Source organism: Ascaphus truei, chromosome 3 (assembly GCF_040206685.1).
Source record: "Ascaphus truei isolate aAscTru1 chromosome 3, aAscTru1.hap1, whole genome shotgun sequence".
Lineage (NCBI taxonomy): Eukaryota > Metazoa > Chordata > Amphibia > Anura > Ascaphidae > Ascaphus > Ascaphus truei.
The window spans coordinates 73,514,406-73,541,747 of record NC_134485.1 but is presented as its reverse complement, the minus strand read 5'-3'; the positions used below and the strand labels follow the sequence as shown (position 1 = coordinate 73,541,747).

Genomic DNA, 27,342 nt, shown 5'->3' with positions numbered 1-27,342 from the left:
CGCCGAAAGTCAGCACGCCGGAAGTCAGCACGCCGGAAGTTAGCTGAGCTCAGCTTCCGGTGCGCGCTCTCATAATGAATTCATAAAACAAAGTATGGCTCAGGACTGGGAGAAGCTGAATCAATGCGTTGTCTATTATGCAATCAGACAATGGCGTTCTCGTATTCGGGCGCGCGTTTCAGTAGTAGGACATTTTGAACACACTTTGAACCATAGTTTCAACTCAAACTTTATAGTAATCAGATTAGATTGCAACAGTTTAACAAATTTACGAGCTACAAAGCAAAAACTCTTATTTCTCGTTAAATTAACATGAACCTAACGCAGTGTATCTGGTACTTGTTGACCTAATACAGTGACATCAATTTAGTTAACATCAGTTGATTGTGTACATTGTGCTTCTTATATCGTTTTAATCCACATAACAGACTTACAATTGTGCAAATTTTTATGGGGATTCAGCAAGAAATATATTAGATATGATGAAAAATGAAAGGGTTCCTCTTTTCCTGAACATGGTGTGTGTGTGTGTGTGTGTGTGTGTGTGTGTGTGTGTGTGTGTGTGTGTGTGTGTGTGTGTGTGTGTGTGTGTGTGTGTGTGTGTGTGTGTGTATATATGTATATATGTGTGTATATATATATATATATATATATATATGTGTGTGTATATATATATATATGTATATATATATACTGTATATATATATAATCTTAGTATTTCTTATTAGCTGCGGGGAAATCCAACCTTGTCATCACCAGGAGCACCACATCAGTCACAATAAGCGATGTCAAATCCCTTTGCATAATCAAATTCCAACTCTCTTTCAGGCCTAAATAGTATTTCTTGTTAGCATTGACCTGGAGGTAAAGGGATTATCTACAGGGGCGCGCAAACTTTTTTTTGCTTCGCCCCCTCTGCCTGTTCTGCTCCGGTGGTGCGCCCCCCCCCCCCCCCTTTACCTCGCGCTACGCCGCGGGGTCATGTGGCGTTATATTTGACACGTGTGACGTCACATGACCACGCGGTATCATTTGACGCCGCGTTGCCATGGACACGAGTCCTGACACCGGCAGAGTGAAGGTAAATTTAGAGTTGCCGGGGCCTCACGTGATCCCTCGGCTTTTAATTAAAATGCCGTGGGTGAAAGAGCGCGGGGCCCCTGCAACGCCAGCCCCCCCCCCCCCCCCGAAAAATCTCCCCCACTTTGCGCACCGCTGATCTAACACAGTGGCCAGCATGAATAACTAGGGAAAAATTTGCTTTTAATAGGATTTCATTTTTTTTCGTTCAATGAATAAGATGCTTACAAAAGGTTTGTTTTCAATAGACTTGGATTTAAAAAAAAGCCCTCTGTGATCTTCGATACTGCAAACCCAGTTTCATGTGTTATGGGAAGCTCAGACAGAACATGTCTTCTAATACTTCAGTACAGTCAGTACTTCTAATGTTATGTCATTCAGTGCTGCTGAAATGACCCAAAAATGTAGTCACATCCATATTTACCAAAACTCAACATTTTATCCCTTTTAACCCTTTATCACTACGTATTTTATGCTGCAGAAATGCCTTGGGGTTATTATTGCATATTTTGGCCACAGTATGATACATTTTACCACCATGACAAGGTAATCCCAAATTAGATAAATCCCAACTTCTCGTCTCTTTTTTTGACCATGTTTTCTGAATGTAATTCCTCCTGCTTCTTTCTCTCTCTAGTTTTTATGGAGGACGTCTCTCAGGCTTAGAAACATAAATATATATTTATATCTTGCCATTGGGTGGGTGGGGAGCTTAGCCCTTTGAGTGGAGGAAGACCAGTTGCACGCGAATGCCACCGGTCATCTGGAACTCCACTACAGTATGGGATGGCTATGTGTAGCGATCCAATTGGTTGTAGGCAAGCCCCCACCCAAGACGGAAACGGATGAGGTGGATACTCCATTTACGTTCCTTTGGCTGGAACTGCTCCATGGAAAATTTTTGTGGTACCATAACACTTTGATCACTGCCTACATATTGACTTCCTCACATTGTTTTCCCTCATAGAATCCGGTCACCGGTCTGCTTCCTGCGAGCAAAGAACAAAAAGATGCCTGGGTTCGTGACAACGTATACAGCATCCTGGCGGTTTGGGGCCTGGGAATGGCGTATCGCAAAAACGCTGACCGGGACGAGGACAAAGCCAAAGCCTATGAACTGGAACAGGTACTAGCACTTGTTTGGAAAGGAAACTCTTGTGGTTTTCACTTCATCTGTACAACGAGTGAAGAGGTGGAGGAATGTTCACCATGCAATGTTTACCTGTAAGGCACATTATGGAACATTTGGTTAACCCTGTGTGGGCCGGATCTCAACCACGCGTTCGCAAGGTGTAGCGATCCCGTGGTTGCGGGCAGGCCCCCCAGAATGTGAATGGAAGTGGAGGATACTCCGCTTCCATTCCGATCGCGTACTCGCGGTGAATGTGATCTCGCCCTGGAAAGTTAGCATTTATAGCATGACTTGTTCTGTACGTTATAGCGCCTTTAGAGTGTCAGCCCTTATGACGTTCAGGGTATTTATTTATTTATAAAATATTTTACCAGGAAGTAATACATTGAGAGTTACCTCTCGTTTTCAAGTATGTCCTGGGCACAGAGTTAAGACAACTAATACATGTTTACAAATACAGTTACATAAATGAGCAGGGTATACATTATATACAAGACATTGCGTGCACAGTTAAAGATAATATATATTATGGGCGTATGAAACAGTTACAGACCAGATTAAAATGTGTGACAGCCTTAGATTTGAAAGAACTTAGACTGGTGGTGGATGTAAGAGTCTCTGGTAGGTTGTTCCAGTTTTGGGGTGCACGGTAAGAGAAAGAGGAGCGTCCGGATACTTTGTTGAGCCTTGGGATCATGAACAGTCTTTTTGGAGTCTGATCTCAGGTGATAGGTGCTGCATGTGGAAGGGGTGAGGAGCTTGTTCAAGTAGCTGGGCAGCTTGCCCATAAAGAATTTGAAGGCAAGACAGGAAAGGTGAACTTTGCGTCTAGACTCGAGTGATGACCAATCTAGTTCTTTGAGCATTTCGCAGTGATGTGTGTTATAGTTGCATTGGAGAACAAAACGAAAAATTGAATTGTAGAGGGTGTCAAGTTTGCTCAGGTGGGTTTGAGGTGCTGAGCCATATACTATGTCTCCATAGTCAATAATTGGCATTAGCATCTGCTGTGCGATACGTTTTCTGACCAGGAGACTTAGGGAGGATTTGTTCCTGTAAAGTACCCCTAGTTTGGCATAGGTCTTGGTTGTCAGGGTATCGATGTGCATCCCGAATGATAAGTGGGAGTCAAACCATATGCCCAGGTATTTAAAACTAGTGACAGGAGTTAGGGTGGTGTTAGTGTTGGTTCTAATCTGGAGCTCAGTCGCTGGAAGCTTTACAAATTTAGTCTTGGTCCCAAATACCATTGTTACAGTCTTGTCAGTGTTTAAAAACAGTTTGTTTTGGGAAATCCAGTTTTCGAGTCTGAAAAAGTTAGACTGAAGTATGTGTTGAAGGTCAGAGAGGCTATGGCTGTGTGCATATAGGATTGTGTCATCTGCATACATGTGTATTGACGCTTCCTAACAAGCTGTGGGAAGATCATTGATGAACACTGAGAAGAGTAGGGGCCCCAGAACAGAGCCTTGCGGGACACCACAGGTGATATCCAGGGGGTTAGAGTTAGAGCCTGAGATGGACACATGTTGGGATCTACCTGATAGGTAGGACTGAAACCAGTTTAAAGCATGCTTCCCTATTCCAGAGCTCTGGAGTTTGTTAAGCAGGATAGCATGATCAACAGTATCAAAAGCCGTTGCAAAATCTAGGAATACTGCACCAGTGAGTTCACCCCGTTCCATTCCACACTGGATTTCATTGCAAACTTTTAGCAGGGTAGTTACGGTAGAGTGTTTGGGGCAAAAGCCAGATTGGAATTGGCTAGGGAAATTTGTCTTGTTATAGTAATCGCTTAATTGGGAGTGGACACATTTTTCCACTTTGGATAGGATTGGGAGAAGGGAAGATTGGCCTGTAGTTTGAGACAGTGTTTTTGTCCCCACTTTTGAAGCTTGGGACAACTCTGGCAGCTTTCCAGGTCTTAGGGATATGGCCTGCAGACAGGATAGAGTTGACTATGGAAGCAATTGGTTTGGCAATGGCTGGGGCACCAAGTCTTAGGAACCTAGATTGTAGTAAGTCAGGTCCACATTGGCGGCTTAGTTTTAATTTGAGAAGCGCATGTGTAATCTCCTCTTCGGTATGCCATGGGGCTCCCAAAGGGTTAAATGGGTCATAAGGTGTGTTACTGTTTAGTACTGCTTAGTTAATAGGGCCCTTATGTTGGAAGGAGCCTATGGTCCTCCTTATTAATAGCAACACCTGAGACATAGGAAAATGCCCTGGGGCAATATAATAATATTTAAAGACACTTAATAAAAGGACATTTTACAAAATTAGATTTCTGTTGTGAGTCAGCATTATAATGGAAAAGTATAATCTATGATAACTGTGCTTAAACAGGAACATTATTTGGGTGATTTTATTAATACTCTCATGCCATGTACTGTAACGCTTTACCTATTCGTACTTTTGTGACAATTAGGACTGTCCCGTGTAAATCGGCACATTTTGTTGCTTTAGAGCAGGGGCGCTCAACTCCAATCCTCCAAGCTGGGGTATCCTGAAAAGCTGACCTGTTGGGGGGCTTGAGGACTGGAGTTGAGCACCCCTGATTTAAAGTATACGCACAAATATATCTTTATGAGCTAAGTGGTGCTTTCTCTTTTCATAGAACAGGTCTCATTGAAAACAGATTTAGAACTGCAGATGTGTAAATAAACATGAGCTTATGCATCACACAATGACCTCCTTGTTCTCTTCTTTCTGCAGAATGTTGTGAAGTTGATGCGGGGGATTTTGCAGTGCATGATGAGACAGGTACACTGAGCGAGTCCTATGTGCTCTGAGGGTGGTTACACTGCGTGCTCAGCAAGGAATATTGAAGAAGCTTCTACCATGTCGCAGAAGCATGATGTGACTTTACTGCTATAACTAGGGTGACCATATTTGTCCTGGGAAAAACCTGGACAAACGTCACGCATGCGCCAACTGCGCCAACTGCGCTTGCACAAACGGCGTATATTCATCATAACTGGTATATGTTCTTCGTGTTTATTAGGTGGATAAAGTTGAAAAGTTCAAACACACGCAGAGTACGACAGACTGCCTGCACGCCAAGTACAACACCGCAACGTGTGGTACCGTAGTCGGCGACGACCAATGGGGTCATCTGCAAGTGGATGCGACGTCTCTGTACCTGCTCTGCTTGGCACAAATGACGGCTGCAGGTGACACGAAGAAAGCATTTTCAAAACTATTTATAAAAAAAAAATATATATATATTTAGCTAGATAGATAGATGTAGATGTATCAGTACCGTGTTAGACGAGCTTTAATAATCAAAAATGAATAGACGATACCGTTCTGTGGCTAACTAAATGCTTGTATTTGTGCGAGCTTTCGAGATACACTAATCTCTTCTTCCGGCGATGTTACAATGGATTAAGCAGGCAAGGGGTTTACTCAAAAACATTGCATCTTGGAATGTGATTAGAGCCAATCCCCCCCCCCCCTTGTCAGTGTGCGATTTATGACTAGAAGTGTTAAATAGTCCCTGAATGTGAGTAATGTAAGAATGTGTGTGTATGTAAATAAAAATAAATAAATAGCCTATATGTGTGTGTGTGTGTGTGTGTGTACGTGTGTGTGTGTGTGTGTGTGTGTGTGTACGTGTGTGTGTGTGTATACTGTATATATATATATATATATATAATATATATATATATATATATATATATATATGTGTGTGTGTGTGTGTGTCCAGGGCCGCCAACAGAAATCATGAGGCCCTGGACAAATGAAGGGAGCAGACACCCCCCCCCCCCCGAACCCATAGCGCACCTACAACGAGTAGAGTGCAACTTTTACTTAACTGTTTTCTTATTGTGATACAGAAAAAAACATTATAATGCAACCTGTTTATTTTTTTATTTTCAACAAAAGACAGGTGACTGCCTGCCTGGGTGGGTGAGTTAGTGACTGTGTGAGTGAGTTACTGGGTGAGTGAGTGACTGGGTGAGTGAGTGACTGGGTGAGTGAGTGACTAGGTGAGTGAGTGACTGGGTAGGTGAGTGACTGGGTGGGTGAGCGAGTGGGTGGGTGAGCGAGTGGGTGGGTGAGCGACTGGGTGGGTGAGCGACTGGGTGGGTGAGCGACTGGGTGGGTGAGCGACTGGGTGGGTGAGCGACTGGGTGGGTGAGCGACTGGGTGAGTGAGCGACTGGGTGAGTGAGCGACTGGGTGAGTGAGCGACAGGGTGGGTGAGCGACTGGGTGGGTGAGCGACTGGGTGGGTGAGTAAGTGATTGGGTGGGTGGTGAGTGACTGGGTGGGTGTCTCAGTGACTGGGTTGGTGACTGGGTGGGTGGGTTAGTGACAGTGGGTGAGTGGGTTAGTGACTGGGTGGGTGACAGTGACTGGGTGAGTGAGAGTGACTGGGTGACAGTGACTGGGTGGGTGATAGTGACTCGGTGGGTGACAGTGACTGGAGGGGTAACAGTGACTGGGGTGAGTGAGAGTGACTGGGTGACAGTGACTGGGTGGGTGACAGTGACTCGGTGGGTGACTGTGACTGGGTGGTGTGTGACAGTGACTGGGTGGGTGACAGTGACTGGGTGGGTGACAGTGACTGGGGTGAGTGAGAGTGACTGGGTGACAGTGACTGGGTGGTGGGTGACTGTGACTGGGTGGTGGGTGACAGTGACTGGGTGGGTGACAGTGACTGGGTGACAGTGACTGGGTGGGTGACAGTGACTGGGTGGGTGACAGTGACTGGGTGGGTGACAGTGACTGGGTGGGTGACTGTTGTGGATGGAGTGACTGGGTTGAGGGATGGGATGGGTTGAGTGACTGGGTGGGGTTGAGTGACTGGGTGGGGTTGAGTGACTGTGTGGGGTTGAGTGACTGGGTGGTTGGGTTAGTGACTTTGGGTGGGTTAGTGACTGTGTGGGTGGGTTAGTGACACCTTAGTGATTTAGTGATTGGGTTGGTGGGTTTGGGGGTGGGGGTGTTAGTGGGTGGGTGGGTTAGTGGGTGGGTTAGTGACTTTGGTTAGTGACTTTTAGTGACTGGGTGGGTTGGTTAGTGACAGTGGGTGGGTGGGTTAGTGACTGGGTGGGTGACAGTGACTGGGTGGATTGAGTGACAGTAACTGGGTGGGTTGAGTGACTGGGTGGGGTGGGTTGAGTGATGGGGTGAGTTGAATGACTGGATGGGGTGGGTTGAGTGACTTTGAGTGACTGGGTGGGTGGTTGACCCACGGTGTCATTTGACACCGGGTTCAAGCTGAGGGGGGTGTGATCGCTGAAGCTCAAAGGTAGGGGGCGCTCGAAAAACTTTGCGCGCCCCTGCCATAAGACACCCTCTGGGCTGTAAGGTATCGTCCGTATTTTAATTTTTTTTTTACATTGCCTATATCCAGGGCCGCCGACAGATTTCATGGGGCCCAGGACTAGAGTTTAGACTGGGGCCCCCCCAACGTGTCGGCGGCCTTACGAGCCCCTGCAGGCTCCGGGCCCGGGACAACTGCCCCGGCTCTCCCCCGTTGGCGGCACTGCCTATATCTGTGGGTCCCTTGGAGTTGAATCACTGTCTTCTAAGGCTGCGTTTATAGTGGGGCTACGGCGACGCGATCGCGTGACATCAGCCGTCGCTGTTCCTATAGCGTTTCCTGCACTCTGGTGCAGGAGACAAGAGCGGGCAAACGGGGGGTGTGGCGGTGGCGTGGCTGTGAGTGGTTTGCCCTCATTGGCTGAACCGCTCACATGCCGCTGACGTCACACAGCGATCGCTGAAGAAGTAAAAATCCTTTGACTACCAGCGATCGCAACCGCGTGACGTGAGCCGTCACTGTCGCGCCCACTATGGGCACCCGCGACGGAGTGCAGGTACTTGCTACGGCACTTCGCAATGTCGCTGTAGCCAGTACTACAAAACTCAGCCTAAGCTTCGGAGACCCGGGTTTCTGAGATATTTGGTGGTTAATCAATTCAACATGGTCAGTCACAGTTCCGCAGCCAACAGGAAGCTGTAAGGTCACAACGTCAGGACTTCCTATCGGGTGACCCCAACAGCAATATTGAATTTTTTTTTTTTTTTGTAATACTGGCACAAAAAAAAAGGAAGAGAATTAAGAACCTGGAGACACCTGGATCTCCATATACTGCGGCTTAGCAACGCACTGGTATGGTTTTGATGACGGTGGTAAAATCATTGATTATAATGGATCATTTTCATCGATTAGGATTGCACATCGTGTTCACATTGGACGAAGTTGCCTTTATACAGAACCTGGTGTTTTACATTGAAGCTGCTTATAAAGTTGCTGTGAGTAATCCATTCACTTCTCTCTCTCTTTTTTTTCTGTTTAGTTTAATGCACAAATAGTTTCCAATCTTTATATGTGTACTAGTAAGGCACAGCTGTAGAAACAGCAGGACAGGTTACTGTCTTAATATATTAAAACATTAGGGAGTTATGCAGTTTGGATAGCAGAATTGTGACTTTTTGGGGCATCTTAAATCACACTTTATTGCAAGAAAATGAACTTGACGATTTGCCTGGTGCAGTTGATTTACTTAAAATTCTCTCAAGTAGTTTTCAGGTAAAAAAAATGTTTTTTTCTAAATTGAATTTTCCTAGAAAAAAAATATGTTTTTGTTGCAGAAAACAGCCTTGGCAATGTGTTTCTGGCCCCTTATCTGTGCCATACAATGAAGTTGAATGAAATTTACATGCCGTATACAAAACAATGGGGAACTTTTCTCCGATATATTAGTTTATCCGGACTATAATGCAATCCTTTTATGGCAGCTCTAACACTGTTTAGCCAGTTTAGAAAATGAAGAACAACTTCACTATCACTGTTTGACATATTGAATGTGCTTTGTGTCGCGGTTAATAGTACAATGTCCCGTGTTTTGTTGCTCTCAGGATTATGGAATGTGGGAACGAGGAGACAAAACGAACCAAGGAATTCCTGAACTGAACGCCAGCTCTGTAGGGATGGCTAAAGTGAGATACCATCTGCGACAAAGGTTCACTAAGCCACAATGAGGGAAATTGCAGCCTGATCCGCCATTAGCTGCCATTTGCACGATCGGGGATTTAGGGAATCTTGGGCTATGTCTTTTATTTATTTATTTTAATGAACATATTGGCCATATTTACTACCGCCCATCTTACAGCCCATTGACTTGCATGCACCATAAGGTGACTTACGGCTTTTCACTGCTAAGTAAATATGGACTATAGGGACAGTTTTGCTAAGCAGTTCTCCTCCATAAAACATCTTCCCACTTGGCTTAATTTTTGCAGCATCACTGATGCACCGGCTCCTTTAACAATAAATAATCCAATTGCAAGGCTTGAGGAGTGTTGCGCAACAAATGTGGCCCTCACTAAGAAACCGTCACATCTCTGTAGAAACATGTTACCAGGCTGATAGGACCTCAGATTGACTTCTTAAGGCTGCGTGAGGTCTTGGCGTGTAGGTTATGCACCACTGATCAAGTGTCAAAATATTTGGTAGAATATTTATTTATAAAGTGTTTTACCAATAAATAATACATTAACAGTTTTCAAGTATGTCCTGGGCACAGACTTATAATGAGAATACATCGTTACACGTTCTATTTTCAGACATTTCATGGACAGTTAGGGGCAATATATGTTGTGGGCACATTTAACAGACAATTAACAGTTATAAGTGAAATGAGAAACCGGCGCTAACTGAATACGTCTATAATGGTAAGGGTGGGACCTGATCACAATTTGTTAGAGTAATCTCTGCTGCTTGGGTAAATGAAAGGGAATATTCAATTCCCATGAACAAGAGTAATTAGAAAGGACATATACCCTCGCGCATAAACAATTAATTATAAACAAGAACCACTGTCCTTTAGAGGTTAAAATATATTCCGAGAAGGTTCACGAAAAAAGAGTGCATATTTTAATGAATTCAATTAAATAGAAGACAATAATAAGAACAATCAAAATAAATTTTAACCTCTAACGAACAGTGGTTCTTGTTTATAATTCATTTTTTATGCGCTAGGGTATATGTCCTTTCCAATTAACAGTTATAGACCAGATTAAAATGTGAGACCGCTGAAGTCTTGAAAGAACTTAAACTGGAGGCGGCTTTGAGTCTTTTTTCTTGCCTACTTCCTCTCAGTGATTCGGAACTTCCTCTCCAGCTCTTTTTCTCTAGTGCTTTCTAGTTGGTTAGACTTTCTACTTTATGTAAGCCCTTTTATTAAAGTGAGGAGATAAAGCATAGCTTCTTAGGTCCTAAGGGATTATTCATTAAACAGAGTGCCAACCAAAAAACTAGCATCCTGAAACTCATCAACTTCAGAGGGAGTTTTCATGCAATAGTGCCCCAATTTGCACTATAGCACAGTGAATACCCCATAAGTCACTTGAACTCACCCATAAAAGTAAATACTTTATTTGTTTCTGAAGGCAGCTCTGGAAGCCATCGATGAACTGGACCTGTTTGGAGCTCATGGTGGACCCAAATCGGTGATTCATGTCCTACCCGATGATGTTGAACATTGTCAAGTAAGAATTTTTAAGAGTTTAAAAAATGGTGTAAAATGTAAAAAATATGGGTACAAATAACAATGGTAACATGATCCCTTTTATTGGACCAACAAAAAGTCTGTTGGATACACTCTAAAGCACATAAAACAAATTAAATTGCTCTACTTACAATATTTATGTTTTAAAATGTCAGAGGTGTCTTCCTCTTTGTATGAAGAATAACATTGTGACGCTTGAAAGCCTTTAGTGTAAAACATTAGTCCTGTAGCAGTTATCATTCTACATCCATTTGTTTTATTTTTAATTTTTTTGTTTTACCAACTACTATACAGGCATACCCCGCATTAACGTACGCAATGGGACCGGCGCATGTATGCAAAGCGAAAATGTACTTAAAGTGAAGCACTACATTTCCCCACGTATCGATGCATGTACTGTACTGCAATCGTCATATACGTGCATAACTGATGTAAATAAGGCATTTGTAACAGGCTCTATAGTCTCCCCGCTTGCGCACAGCTTCGGTACAGGAAGGAGCCGGTATTGCTGTTCAGGACGTGCTGACAAGCGCATGCGCAAGCTGCTGTTTGCCTATTGAGCGATATGTCCTTACTCGCGAGTGTACTTAAAGTGAGTGTCCTTAAACCGGGGTATGCCTGTACTGCTTTTAATTCGGATGTAAAGGTACATTTCCCCCCTCTTCAAATGAATAACTTATTTTGAAAGTGAGCTTAATGTGATGATGTATGAAATATCACCACTTATTGAATGTGGGCCACAATAGATAGACGTGTTGCTGTCGGCAGGCGGAAGGTAAACGCTGTGTGCAGGGGTAAAGGAATCCTTGGACTCTTGCAGAGAAAAAAAGAAGGTGGGAGCGAAAATGCTGAGCAATTGGATGGAAGAGTCGGTGTATTCCAAGGATAAAGGGAGTTCTTAAGATGGCTAAACCCTTTTGCTGCAAGCACCACATTGCTCCTACCCCCTTACAGAAAAACCTATGTGCACTGCTTTTATTGTTCATGGGAGCATTTAGGGCCATGTTTACTAACTGGTGCTATTCTATAAGATAGCTTATGGTGTTTGGAGACTCTTCATGGCCCATTCAAGGGAATGGTCCCATAAGTTACAGTATCTTAGAGTAGCACCATTTAGTACACTTGGTCCTTCACTCTAAAGAAGTGATTCACGTGAGCCGTAAAAAGTGAATTTGGAGGAGTTTACTTTTGTGCTTTGTTTTTACAGTCAATCCTTTACTCAATGTTGCCACGAGCGTCACCCTCCAAAGAGATTGATGCCGGTCTCCTCTCTATCATATCCTACCCAGCGTTTGCAGTGGAGGAAATGAGCCTGGTTAATGTGACCAAAAATGAAATTATCACAAAGCTACAAGTATGATTTTTATTCCATTTGCATCTTTTCATATCCAACATGAACATCTTGTAGATCACATCTGCACACTGTATTCTATACTGTATCACACATGTGCTCCTATCATAATTTCATTTTATTATATTTGTGATAACATACATTATGTATACAACAAAAAGACAAAAAAAATGCTACATCTAATGTAACAAATTATTTAGTTAAGTACTATCTGTTCTTCTTCTCATAAGTAAGGAGTATTTAGTAGAGACGGGCGAAACTGTCAAAATCCGATTCGCGGAATTTTCCGAGCTTTCCATTCTAAATCCGTTCCGCGGTCTCAAATATGTTGGTGGATTGTTCCAATCCGAGCGGATTAATCCAAAACCGCCATTGCATACAATCCGCAGGTGGATGTTAGCAATCCAATCCGCGGATTCAGCAATCCACTGGTGGATTTTATCAATTCAATTTGCGGATTGGATTGTTAAAATCCCCCAGCGGATTGCTGATCTGCGGATTGGATTGTTAAAATCCCCAAGCGGATTGCTGATCTGCAGATTGGATTGTTAAAATCCCCCAGCGGATTGCTGATCTGCGGATTGGATTGTTAAAATCCCCCAGCGGATTGCTGATCTGCGGATTGGATTGTTAAAATCCCCCAGCGGATTGCTGATCTGCGGATTGGATTGTTAAAATCTCCCAGCGGATTGCTGATCTGCGGATTCGATTGTTAAAATCCCCCAGCGGATTGCTGATCTGCGGATTGGATTGTTAAAATCCCCCAGCGGATTGCTGATCTGCGGATTGGATTGTTAAAATCCACTTGCGGATTAGGTTGGTGGTGACTAAAAAAAGAAAAGCCAGAAAAGACGAATCATCCTTTTTGAGACTGATACGCAGAAATCTGCGAACCAAAGCAACCAGCAGATCCGAGGCGGATTCAAATTCACCAAAAAAAAATCACCTGTCTCTAGTATTTAGTTAAATCCTTTGGCCACAGCATTACAAGCCAGCAACAATGTCAAGGAAAACCCCTTTTCTGCCGTTCTTACAGCACCTGTAAATGTTCTTTTCACCTCCGTCCTGGAGGATGAAATGTCTCAATAGAAAGATGATCCACAAGTGTGCACCAGGACCTGTGAATTAAAAGTGGTCTGGATGAGATTAAAACCAAGGAGGGGGGAGGTCACAGACCTCCCAGCAGTTGTTACCAATCGACATTTAAAAATCCCATACAGTCACAGTAGCACTCTTATTCATAGAAATGTATCGTGTAGTGGGTTTGGCTTTTGAGCTGGCCAGGACCGTGTACATACATTATGTTAGTGAGGATCACTACACAAAAAATATTAATACACAAAACATGAAGTACAATGAGTGATATGGTGGAAATAATTTGTGTAGAGATAAAGATGTACAGTAGGGTAGGCGATATGATGTACAAAGTGGAATTAAACATCCTTTTTTTGTAGTGGAAATTTTAACAGTGCTTTCGATAAAGTCCTTTTTAAAGCTGTATCTTGTATCAAAACCACATTCATTTGACTTGTCAGGCAACAGAGATACCACATGGTGGCCCTTTTAATGTCATCTTCAGCATTGGCTACAGATATTTCATTTAGTTACAATGGGAAGTACAACGCACACAGAAGAGCGCATTTCTTTTATTATTTAGTCCCAGTTTGAGAGCTGTATAGTAATCCAGTATGCCCCATCATCTAGCCCAGGGGTGCTCCATTTCAGTCCTTAAGGGCTTCCAAAAAAGCCAGATTTGCAGGGCAAGTTGTCTTTGTGATAATTAAGGCTGGGCTAAGATGTTAAGTATGTGTCCGAGAAATCCTAAAACCTGGTCTGATGGTGGCCCTGGATGCCTGATGGTGGCCCTGGATGCCTGATGGTGGCCCTGGATGCCTGATGGTGGCCCTGGATGACTGATGGTGGCCCTGGATGACTGATGGTGGCCCTGGATGACTGATGGTGGCCCTGGATGACAGATGGTGGCCCTGGATGACTGATGGTGGCCCTGGATGACTGATCATGAGCACCACTGCTCTAGCAGTTGATATACACCAGGGCATTATAGTAATTACCTGTGCTGCAACTAGTAATTCATTTTCTAACCTTTTTTTCAGGGGAGATTTGGCTGCTGTCGATTTCTCAGAGATGGTTATAAAACACCAAGAGAGGTACAACACATTTTCCGTGTACATAGTATGGTAACGATACCCTAAACCCTAAAATAAAACCTCTATGGAGCAACATACTGACCTTAATTAAACTAACTAACATCAAAGTCCCTCAAGACCACTTAGTCACATTATTGGGCAGCCCAATCCCCAATTTAAGCAAACCAGAATGAACATTGATCTCACACATTGTAAATGGCACTCGCTGTTCTATTGTGAGAACCCCCCCCCCCCCCCCACTCTTATCAACACATCTGTAGCAGAGTTTGGGACATGGCCTACCTAGAATAACTGCTTACTTACATACCTTAGATCTGGGTGCTAAACTGCAGTGCTCAAGACCTCCCAACAGGGTAGGTTTTAAGGATATCCCAGCTTCCTCGACCAAGCCACTGATTGACCCACCTGTGTTGAAGCAGGGATATCCTGTAAACAACCTGTTGGGGGGCGGGGGGAGTTCTTGAGGACTGGAGTTGAGCACCAATGCCTTGGATACCTGTGAGCCCTGAGTTTCAGTTTGGCTCCCCACCCCCAACTTAATCCCCTTCTCTTAATCTTTTGCTTGCTCTTCAGTGCCCCATAATGACTTGTCCTGTCTCCATGACATGCCCTCTTGCTTTTTCTGCTAACGGTGCCACAAATACTGTTTTTCCTGGCAACTAACATGTACTTGCGATCCTCTGATATTACAGTACACATTGTTTATTTTTCCCCTACTCCCGACACTCGCCCTACCCCCTTTATTTTACCCTCTATTGCTTCTGTGTGATTCAATGTGTTTTTCTTAAACACTAAATAAAGAATAATAAAAAAAATGCTATTAAACGTTTCTATGGAATTGAACAGTTTTTTTAAAATCTCATCCACATCATACCAAATGTAGTAGTTTCACTTGCAATTTCTGATTTCTTCTGAGATTTCTTATTTTATGGCATTGCTGTATTTGATAGTTTTTGTAATGTCATGTTTTTATGTATTATGCTCCTGCACTCTACCCATAACTATCTCCTTTCCACCCCTTGCACCTCTAGTGCTCTCTCACCGAAAACCTTTCCCTCACTGCCCCTTACCCGTGAACTCCCTCACACTCTGTATACACCGAGCACCTTCTCTCCCCACCTTTACGACAAACCTTAAAACTCACCTCTTAAATGAAGCATTTCATTATCCTACACTCATGGGTACTGTCCCACACCCACAGTCGCTCCTACCAACCATTGTGGCAAAGCACTGCCATCTACTGCTCTTACTCCCTGACCTGCTGTCTCTACGTCTCCAAACATACCAGTTAGATTGTAAGCTTTCTGGGACAGGGATTCCCTTTCCTGTTTCTGATTTTGCTTGTTACACTTATTGTATTATAATTCCATGTATTATCTCTTCTAAAGCACTGAGTACACTGTGGAAGCTATACATAAAGATATACATACATACGTTGTCTACATACAGGTAGTTCACAAAATTGTCTTGTAAGCAATAATAATTTCAGAACCCTCCCATCTTTGACACATAGCCACATGCTGCATTTCCCACGCACCGTTATTCCATTGTATATGCAACTAATTCCTCTTCCAGGATCCAACCAGACTGCACTATGACCCAACTGAGCTGAAACTGTTTGAGAACATAGAATGCGAGTGGCCTATATTTTGGACGTACCTAGTAATCGATGGAGTTTTTAATGGGGACCAAGTTCAGGTAAGAAGGAAAAACATGGCAGAAATGAATGCACATTGATCTGACGTGCTTATTATTATTATTATTATTATTATTATTATTTTTACACATTTTAGTTAATTTGATATATATGAACAAATATTCAACAGAGACACGAACAGGAAGTAAGTACAAAATGAACTGTTAACAATGAGGCTACATGTGAAATGTATCTTATACAATAACAAATATATTAATAAATACACATTATTGGTACATATATCATATCTTTAGAACAAGGTTTTTCACCTAATAATAAGATGGGTGAGAAGGACACCCAATAATGCTATTCATTAAAGATAAGGGGATAATTCAATATAGCAAAGTACAAGGATTTCCGCTCTCGCGCTGTCACATATGTCTAGTGCACATGTGCAGATCTCTTGCAGCTGTCCGCAGGAGAACTCCACAATCCCCTATAGTATGAGTCCCCCTGAGGGAGCTCACAATGCAGCACAAAAGGGAATAAGCGGAAAGCGCACTGAGATACAGTATACGGTTGTATTAAAAATGTCCCATGACAGGTCTACACATTACAAAAGAATATGCAAAATGACGTAACAAAATTACAATAAAACATTTACAACTGGTTTAAAATTGGGTGCGAGTGGTGACCGGGAGATCCGGAAGTGCAGCTGAAGCAGAAGATGTAGCAGGTCCTGCTATACTGTCCCGTATACTGTATCTTTCCCCTTCTTCTCTTTTGATAATTCAATATAGACCGAAGCGGCAGATTAGGGGACCAGATCATATCAAATATAAATCAAAAATCATTTTTTAAAGATCTTTTTTCCAAAGCAGCAAGTTCTATTAAAGTGTTTATTCGATTATAATCCTCGGGTTATTATTTACTCTGTGTTTTGGAAAATGAACCTCTTACTGTAGCTGCACTTTGCTTGCCAAAGCCAATCGTTGTTATACTGGTCTCATTCTTGGCTGCTTTTACGATGGATTTAGCCACATATTTAGGCGTGGGAATAATTGGAAGGATTCAGCCATCTTTCCATTTTGATTCAGAATGTAAGATTTGTTTAAAAACCTTTTCAAATGTAGGCCTTGAACGCCACACGCATAAGAGAAACAATTATTCAGTGATTCTAAAGTTGTGTCATGCAAATAAACACCTTATACCTGTTTGTGGTACTGACACCTATTTTTTTGCTGTAATTATAATGACCCAATGTGAACACCTGACCAGTGTTTCTCCCCATTTATTGATCATTTCCATGCGAGGTGCACTTCCATGCAGCTATCCAGAAAATAACCTTTTGGAAAGAATGTAACAGTCTCATTGGCTTCCCTAAACAATGCTAACCATGCCAATAGCAAAGATTTGGCAGCTTTCATTTTTTGGGAAATTATTTTTAAGTTGAATTTCTTGGGGCCCCCTAATGGGCAATGTTCATTAAAAAAAGTGTTTTCTTTACCCTTTCCTTATTAGAGATAAGATATGGGGGGAGACCCTGGCTGAACAAGCACTTGCTGATCACACAAAAGGAAATAGCCAGAGAAAAGCAAACCCCTTCCAATAATGTTAAAACACTTCTGAATCAGACTTAGATAAATGTAAACAAAGGTAACCCGTATACATAACCCGCATACCCGTATACTGTCATTAGTTGTCTTTGGTCCTAGGAAGGATTTCCCGTTAAAAATAAGCAAAGTCTACTTACCATAAATGTATAACTTCTAACCTGGGCAGAAGACTGTTCAGTTCTTCATCTCCTTTCTTGGATATTTTCTTAGGTGCAAGAGTACCGAGAGGCCTTGGAGGGAATAATCATTAGAGGAAAGAATGGGATTCATCTTGTGCCAGAACTGTATGCTGTCCCAGCAGACAAGGTAACACCATGAGAACGGCATTGGCACTAAAGCAGGATTTCAGTACAATGTCCCCAATCCAGGATAAGCTGAAGACCAGTGGTTTTATAGCATTTACTTCGGATTTTTGTTGTACATAAGAAGCGTGCATCAGCATTTTGCCAAATATACGTATCTTTTTAATCCCTGCAGTGCGTTATTGGCCATGTTGGCGGCTAAAGTGTTAATTATGAGAAGAAGAATGAACAATCAAGACTCTTGCAGTGATTCATCTGTTGTTTGAGACTTGTTATGTAGAGCCAATAACAGATGTGTGCCCACTAATTTCATTGCGTCTACCTCTCACAATTTTATTGAGTACGCTGTGGATTTATTAAGTAAATAGCCAAAAAAACATTCCATTGAGTTACCCTTCTGTCCCTTTGCTTTGTCACCAGATAGATGAGGAGTACCATAACCCACACACTGTTGATCGCATCGCTATGGGAAAGTTGCCACATTTATGGGGACAATCCTTACATATCCTGGGATCCCTTTTAGCGGAGGTAACTTCTGTGCGGTAAAACTGTTTGCAATATAATGCATCATTTGAGAAAGCAAGGTTTGCGCAAATCACCGGTCTACTTACATTGATTTTGCCATCCTCTTCACACACACTTTGTTTGGTTACATATTTTGATAAAGGAGTGCACGTTTTCATCTATACATTGAAGAAGTTTAAAAATCAGCCAATTCTTATAAAATGTAGACATGGCCAGAGTTCCCTTTGTCTGTCTGTCTGTGCTGCGAGACAACGCTATTTGCAATAGGCTATGTATTCCAGCCCAGTCTCCCAGCAGTTGGCTTGTGGCGGCTATTGTCTAAGAAAGCCATACTATGAAACAGAAGTCTCTGAGGAGAAAAGTGTTTTCTCTAGAACAAAACCCAGGAGATCTTGCACCTCTCAGTTGTAGGGCAGTTTCTCTTGGTGGTCACATGGTTACATGCGATTAATTCTGGGAGGCAATTGCTGCAGGCAGCCACCGCCGAGCGCTGCAAAACTGTGCTCCAGAATACATTGTGCTCAGCGGCCCTGCAGCGTGAATGCTGTGCTTGTGCTCCTTTCACCCTGTGCTTGGAGTGCCTGTCATTATATCTACACATTTGACAATCGCTCGGCTTTCAGGATCCCTGTACCAAATGAATACGGTGTCTGTAAAAGTCCTATGTACAAATCCTATGTGCACTGCTGCTTACCTTGCACTGTATTGTAACTGTGAAGCGCTTTGAGTCCCACTGGGAGAAAAGCACTATAAGAAAAGTTAATATTAATACAAAAAGAAAAGTTCAGACTTTCATCAATTATTTAGTAAATAAAAATGCCGCTTGTGAGTACATTTGCATGTATCAGACAGATCTGCAACACTGTCTTTCCCCATTATTGCTTAGCAAACAATGCTTCAACTGCAGCCAGGGATTCTGGGTAATGACATGCAAATGATCACTCCCAGTGAGTCACTCTTTATTTCTTATCCATTTTAACATGGACCCCTATAAGCTAATGGCTGCCGTGTTACACAGCCTTTCAGCACAGCCTGGGTAGAAGAAGTGCAGAGCCAGTAACCATACTCACAGACAGCTGGTTTGACCTTTTGGGTCTCATCAGTGCGAGGCTGGTTGCTTGTTTGGTAAATTGTTTAGAAATACTTTTAGCTTAGTAGTAATTAGGCATCAGATTTCATTCTATAACCATTTGTAAAGGAAATTTAATGAATGCAAGTACTGGCATTTGGATCATATATCTAGCTACCGTTTTGGACAGAAGGATTGAGAACAATGGCTGGATGTGGTGGACAAAAATATATAGAAATGCTTAGTATCTACCTCTCATCTCTCTCATCTCTATCTCATCTCTATCTCACACACATACATATATATCTCACTATATTTATTTTTTTGGGAGGGTTTATTTTTTTCCATCCCGATATGCATAAGAACAGAAAGTTTCTGACCAAGTACCACGGCTGTTACACCATTGTAGACATGTCTCTTTATTCCTGTTGTAGGGTTTCCTAGCACCTGGAGAAATTGATCCCTTAAACAGAAGATTCTCAACAGTTTTTAAACCTGATGTGGTCGTGCAAGGTTTGTTCTGGTCGTTTCTTGCTTACTGTAATTCAAATAAACCCTAAATGGTCCGGGAGTGACTAAGCGCCGTTGCGGGTTTATAGCACATCAATCCGGGCCATTTACGTTCATGGCAGTTAATACCAGATCACGGTGATATACCACGCGACATAACACTCAGCGGCGCTTAGTGAATCACTCCCACGTGGAGCGTGCAGTATGAGGATGGGAAATGTATTAAAGGTGTATTATGACACAATGTTCAACTTCTGTGTGAAAAATGATGCGACTTCTGAATGTTAAGATGTTTGGGAGTGGAACCCAGTGTACAATAGTATTTGCAGTGGGGTGAAATCTTAGTCATTGTATTGTATTGTGTGTCTTTATTTGTATAGCGCCATTAATGTGTAGCGCTTCACAGTTGTAATAGACGTGGTAATTGTATAAATAAATAATATAAATAACAGGTCATGGGAATAAGTGCTTCAGACAAACGTCATTGGCAAACACACATTTTTCAGATGCTCTGGAGTGCATTTTCTTTATATAGAATATTATTGCAGAATATGTGCTTTCAGGATGTTTCCTGCTCACTGTAGCACGTAGAGATAACGTCATGCTCAGTATGTAAGTTTAAAGCACTACTGTAGTTCAAGCAGAAGATTATTTGCCATTGTAAATACTCTGGAGCCTATTTTGTAAATGCGCAGTCCCTCTCTGAACTAAAGTGCACTTATGGCAGTGACGTGTTTAAGAGGTCACATTGGATGATTTTTAGAGTGTTTTGAAATCATTTTTCAAAGCCAGTTAGTAAACATGCTAAGATGAGACTCGGGAGGGGTTTGATTATCTCCGCATACTCCCTTTTGTCTGATGTTCGTTCAAGAAGAATTTTCCAAGAAACAAAAGTAGCCAAATATTGACTTTGAGCACTGTTGCTACATGGGATTGCATATTTCTTTATTAAGCTTTCAGTTTGGCCTGTTTATAATTCGTATTTAGTATTTTTATGTTTCCACGGCCCCTCCAGTGGTGGGATTCAGAAATTTTAGCAACAGGTTCTCTCTCAGCCTTTACACGTTTTTATTATTTCACTCATTCCCATACAGACCCCCACCCCCCATACCCACACAGACCCCCCCATACCCATACAGACCCCCCCATACCCATACAGACCCCCCCTCCCATACCAAAACAGACCCCCCCATACCAACACAGACCCCCCCCCTCAATCCTACAGAGACCCACCTAATACCCACACAGCCCTCCCCCATACCCACACAGACCCCCCCCCCCCCGACTCCCTCATACCCACACATAGTACAGCAGGGACCTCCACTCTCCCTCGTGGTTGCATTGGGGCTCCGATGAGCACCACCACAAGCTGCACGCTGAATAGCCCAGAATACACTGACAGCCATACAGGCTGTTTATGTATTAGATTCTTTGTACTGCACCGACACACTTTATTCGAGCAAATACCCGGTATGTACCTGGCAGATACCTGGAATGCGCCACTCCTCACCTCTGACAAGCCCCGTTGCATTTGCCTTCCCAGCCTGGGTTCATGCCTGGCTGATGGGCGGCTGATCTGTTAAATGATAATGATTACGATTTAATAGGCTGCAATGCTTCGCGTGTCTACCAGATGGCATAAATTCATGAATTGTAATGCAGTATATATATATATTCTGTGCATTATTGCAGCCAGCGGGAATAAAATGCTTCAATCCCTGCTTGGAAAATACCTCAATGCACTCGGGCAGAAAACAGTCACAAACCTCAATACACCCGGGTATACCCGAATTCGTGGGACTAGCCAAGCTCGAATAAAGTGTGTCGCCAGTGTATGAGAAATAATATCTCTTTTTGGTCTCAATATACTACTGACACTATTGCTGCTGTCCTAATTTACTTGCCAATCATATGGTATACAGAGTAACAACATTTCACCAACTAAGTATCAAGATACGACTACATCTAAGGACACCATATTCACAGTTACTCAATTCACCTACTACTGAGATGGCAGGAGTTACACCTGAGCATTTATTATGACAGTGGTTGGCAATGCAGCAGCCTATATAAGTTCCTATATACTTATTAGATACTTGAGAAAAACATTTACCTAGACAGGTTTTAATCTTCCAATATAGCTGCAGGTTCTGTACTTTATGCACAGTTTTTATTAGTTTTAAAATAAAATTGATTTAGGTAGATTTGATATTGCTATTCTAGCACGTTTCGTTTTAAAGTGGCTTTATTTTATTATGGTACTAATAATATTAAAAGTAAATTTATATTAATATTCACTACTCACCCAAATTGACTGAGTGCAATACACAGTGCCTTTTCTTTTTTTCTAAGTATAGTACAAAATAGAAATTTCTTTCTGTCTTTGATACTCTACTGAAACCACCTGCCTCTCCTTCCTCCATCTCCGCTCAGGACTTTGCTGACTATTTTAAGGAAAAGGTGGAATCCATACGGCAGAACATCCCTTCTGTTTCTTCCTCCCATCCTACACCTCTTCCTAACTCTCCTCCTGCCTTCCTTGACTCTTTTTCCACTGTCTCAGAGGAGGATGTGTTGCTGTTAATCGCCTCTTCTCCCTCTACCACTTGCCCTCTTGACCCCATTCCCTCCCATCTCATAAAACCTCTTGCTCCTACTATAATCCCTATGCTCACATACATTTTTAAATCCTCCCTCTGCTCTGGAACCTTTCCATCCTCATTCAAACATGCAACAGTCATACCATTACTCAAAAACAGCAAGCTTGACCCTACCTGTCTTTCTAACTATCGACCTGTCTCCCTCCTGCCTTTTGCCTTTAAACTCCTTGAACATCTTGTATTCTCTCGCTTGCTCCATTTTCTCAACACCTATTCTCTCCTAGACCCTCTACAATCTGGCTTCCGCACTGCTCACTCCACGGAAACAGCCCTCACTAAAATAACTGACGACCTCCATGCTGCCAAAGACAGAGGTCATTACACTCTGCTCATATTACTCGACCTCTCTGCAGCATTTGACACCGTGGACCACCCTCTTCTCCTTCACATTCTCCATACTCTTGGTATTCGGAACAAAGCTCTATCCTGGATCTCATCCTACCTCTCCCATCGTACTTTCAGTGTCTCTTCTGCTAACACCTCCTCCTCTATTGACCTCTCTGTGGGGGTACCCCAGGGCTCTGTCCTGGGACCTCTTCTCTTTTCTCTGTATACACTCTCTCTAGGTGACCTAATAACATCTTTTGGGTTTAAATATCACCTCTATGCTGACGACACACAAATATACTTTTCAACACCCGACCTTACACCTGCTGTACAAATCAAAGTTTCTGAATGTCTCTCTGCTATATCATCCTGGATGGCCCTCCGCCGCCTTAAACTCAACATGGCTAAAACAGAGCTCCTCATACTTCCTCCCAAACCGGGCCCTACTACCTCCTTCCACATTACTGTTGGAACTATCGTCATTCACCCAGTAGCCCAAGCACGCTGCCAGGGGTCACACTTGACTCCTCTCTCACATTCGCCCCTCACATTCAAAACATTTCTAAAACCTGTCACTTTTTCCTTCGCAATATAACAAAGATACGCCCTTTCCTCTGTTGCTCGACTGCTAAAACGCTGACTCAGGCCGTCATTCTCTCCCGTCTTGATTACTGTAACCTCCTGCTGTCCGGCCTTCCTGCCTCTCACCTGTCTCCCCTTCAATCTATCCTAAACGCTGCTGCCAGAATCACTCTACTCTTTCCGACATCTGTCTCAGCATCTCCCCTCATGAAATCCCTCTCCTGGCTTCCGATCAAATCCCGCATCTCACACTCCATTCTTCTCCTCACTTTTAAAGCTTTACATTCTTCTGCCCCTCCTTACATCTCAGCCCTAATTTCTCGCTATGCACCATCCCGACTCTTGCGTTCTTCTCAAGGATGTCTTCTTTCTACCCCCTTTGTATCTAAATCCCTCTCCCGCCTTAAACCTTTTTCACTGACTGCCCCACACCTCTGGAATGCCCTTCCCCTCAGTACCCGACTAGCACCCTCTCTATCCACCTTTAAGACCCAACTTAAGACACACTTGCTTAAAGAATAGCATTGTGGATATTCTGAAAACGTTACATAAAGCTTGGGCCCCTGCAGACACACTTATCAGAACACCCTCCTACTGTCTCTGTACGTTCTCCCTACCTACCAATTAGACTGTAAGCTCCTCGGGGCAGGGACTCCTCTTCCTTAATGTCTAAAGCACTTATTCCCATGATCTGTTATTTATATTATCTGTTATTTATTTGATTACCACTTGTTTTACTGCTGTTAAGCGCTATGTACATTAATGGTGCTATATAAATAAAGACATACAATACAATTAAATTTAATGAGAAACCTGTCTCTCTTATAGGGACAATCCCTCTTAGATCTCCCCCATGCCTACCTGTGTCCTGGTATGCAGAGGAGGGACCCGGTCTTAAAGGATAAGCATGCCGGTAGAGGTAGAAGAATAAGAATCAGAGGCAGAAAGAGTACGGCAGCACGTGGTGAGGAGCGCCCTCTAGCAGCAGGCACCGGAAGTAAGAAAGACTTCCTGTTCAGACTGCTAGTGCACGCTCCTCCCCTGCCGTCCTGCTCTGCTACTGATTCTGATGCTGAAACTACCGGCTTGCTTACCCTTTAACACCGGGGGCCTGCCGCCACATACCATCTCCCCGCCTGTCTCTCCTGGGGCCGGGGGGTGGGAGAGTGAGTGGGGCACCCAAGAGCAAATTTAAGGACCGGTTCGGCGAACTTGTTAATTTCTAGCAACAGGTCTGCACGAACCGGTCCGAACCGGCTGAAGTCCACCACTGCCCCAATCATATATGCCTGTTCCCCATGCTAGAGAACATTGCAGTCCCATTCATTTGAATGGAGTTAAAGTCTCCTCCAGCAAGGGGAAAATGTCTTTACAGCATATTAGTGACAATGGGCCAATGTGCTGTAAATTGACCCAGAAGATTATTGATGCTATCAAATTACTGAAGCATTTGTGAAGATGTTTTTCTGCTTGCATTCCAAAATAGTTAATGAACTAAGTAGAAATAACCATGTTAGTCCAGTTGCGATAGTGCTCAGTAAAGGAGTACTTCAGTATTAAGTGATACCTTTTTTTTATTTGGACTAACAATAGATATTATAAGACAAGCTTTAGAGAGTTCTCTCTCTTCCTCAGGTCAGCAATACTGATTTACAAAGTAAAAAAGAGAGCCATCTATGGCAGATGATGCAGAGAAGGAATTGCAGAGGGAGTTGTAAATAAACAGACAGTGGGACATAGGACTATACATCCATCAGCAGTGTACAGGGGGGGGGACTGAGAGGGGGGTCAATTGTAAAATTAACAGGGAGGTAGGGAGAAATATTTTTTTTTTTAAAAGGATGACAGTGTGTTTAAAACCCCATATCAGCATGAAGTCCTCTTGTTTTTAGTCTCAAAGTGCATCATCATTTTGAGTTCACGATTTCCGTTCTTGAGTGTGTTTAAACATTCTTTGTATATATGGATTTTTATATCCATTGTGGAATGATCTGGCCGTGAGAAGTGTTGTCCCAGGGAAGTGCAATAATTCCCCCTTCATGGTGTGTTATTGTCAGGGTTGCCACCTTCTAGAGAAGTATAACCTGGAGACTTTTGGCAATCATTTATTTTTTTTACATTTATTTATTTTATATATTTCTTTTTCTTACCGGAGGTATAATCTGCATTGGATTGAAGTTGGGAATCTCCAGAGCTGACCCGCATTAATACCAGCTCCAGAGACCCCCTGCTTCAATCCTTTGTAATAAAAATACATTTACAAGCAGCTTTATTACCTTGGTGGCTAACCGCTAAGGCAATGAAGGGGTTAAATACCAGTGCCTGATTTATTGGGGTAGAGGGGGTGGGTGAAGGTGGTATTTGGCTCATGGTGGGTGTGTATGCCTACCAGGAGGATTGTGGGAGGAGTTAACCCCTTCATTACCTTAGCAGTTACTTCTGCTAAGGTAATGAAGGGGTTAACCCCTCCCGCTACCCTCCTGGTAGGCATAAATACCCATCACGGGCCAAATACCACCTTCACCCATCCCCTCTACCCCCAATAAGCATTAAAACACAATACTAGCCAATACACCCATTGATTGCCAGTATGGTTACCTATGCCCTCAATGGGAGCTAAGAAAACCCCAGTGACAATTAATTGGCACCCTACTACCCACTCCTCTGCCCCCAACAACTCTCTCCCCCCCCCTACCTCTCCTAACACATACAGTACAGTTATGGGCAAAATCCCTATTATCCAGATCTGGGTAATAGCTCATTTGCCCATAAAAAATAAAACATTATCCAGCCAGCATAAAGTAAATTAAAGTTGCACTTACCCCTGCCAGGATAAGGCCGTCCTAGTCTTCCTCCCTGTCCTCCGTGGGTAGCAACATTACAATAAAAAACAAACTACTGGTCACTAACACCTTAATCACCTTAGCGGTTTGTAACCGCTATAGTAATTAAGGGGTTAACCCCCTCCCCCACTCATCACACAGGAGGCCTAACCACATTCCCCAGGGCAACTACCACCACCCCCTCTACCTATTGATTGTCACAGTGGTAAAACATGTCCATTATATAGGCATGGTTTGCCACTATGGCAATGAATGGGCAAACTACAAAAAAAAAACAAGCACTGAATAAAATCCATTACATTTTAATAAAAAAAAAAAATTTGCCAATAAACCAATTTATTGTCACATTGGTAAACCATGCCCATAATATGAGAATGGTTTGCCACTATGGCAATGAATGGACCAGCTGCAAAATACAGCCACAAAATGAAACACATGACATATCAATATAAAAAAGCATTTCACAATAAAGCCATTGATTGTGACTGTGGTAAACCATGCTCATAATATTTGCATGGATTGCAACAATGACAATGAATGGGCAAGCAAAAAAAAAAAACATAACACAAAATACAATACATTACAATGAAATAAAAACAAAAATTTGCCAAAAAATGCATTGCTTGTCACTGTGCTTATCTATACCCAGAAAGGGGCATAGATAAGCACATTGGCATTGAATGGGCATCCTAAATAAAAAAGACACAATTGTATGTTATTTAATCAATGTGTTTCTTACCTTTGCTGTTTTCACCCTCCGAATCCTACTCTGGCAACATCTCTTGACCCACAATGCAATGCTGCTCAAACAGCAGATGCGAAGAAGTCCACGATCACGTTGATTGAAGAGATGTCTCTGGTAAGTTGTTACCCCATTTCTTTTTTCATTCTTTTCTTCTGTCTTCTCTGCTGTACAATCAAAAAGAGGGTTTTCTTCTTGGCCTCAAATGAGACGGGACAGGCCTTATATAAGGCCTGTGATGTCACATTTGAGTGTCAAATGATACACCCCCAA

At 42.8% G+C, this 27,342-nt stretch overlaps 1 protein-coding gene across 4 annotated transcripts in view; it reads left to right on the top strand.

Annotated features, from left to right (window-relative positions):
* Positions 1-27,342, top strand: part of PHKA2 (phosphorylase kinase regulatory subunit alpha 2) — a 119,081-nt gene that overhangs the window by 30,316 nt on the left and 61,423 nt on the right. For all 4 annotated transcript variants that reach the window (XM_075594291.1, XM_075594293.1, XM_075594292.1 and 1 more), the window contains exons 3-14: positions 2,048-2,206; positions 4,928-4,975; positions 5,217-5,385; positions 8,398-8,480; positions 9,087-9,167; positions 10,620-10,718; positions 11,946-12,092; positions 14,204-14,257; positions 15,833-15,955; positions 17,720-17,815; positions 18,232-18,339; positions 19,840-19,918. In XM_075594291.1, the coding sequence (XP_075450406.1) occupies positions 2,048-2,206; positions 4,928-4,975; positions 5,217-5,385; positions 8,398-8,480; positions 9,087-9,167; positions 10,620-10,718; positions 11,946-12,092; positions 14,204-14,257; positions 15,833-15,955; positions 17,720-17,815; positions 18,232-18,339; positions 19,840-19,918 (1,246 nt within the window). The remainder of the gene's footprint in view (positions 1-2,047; positions 2,207-4,927; positions 4,976-5,216; positions 5,386-8,397; positions 8,481-9,086; positions 9,168-10,619; positions 10,719-11,945; positions 12,093-14,203; positions 14,258-15,832; positions 15,956-17,719; positions 17,816-18,231; positions 18,340-19,839; positions 19,919-27,342) is intronic.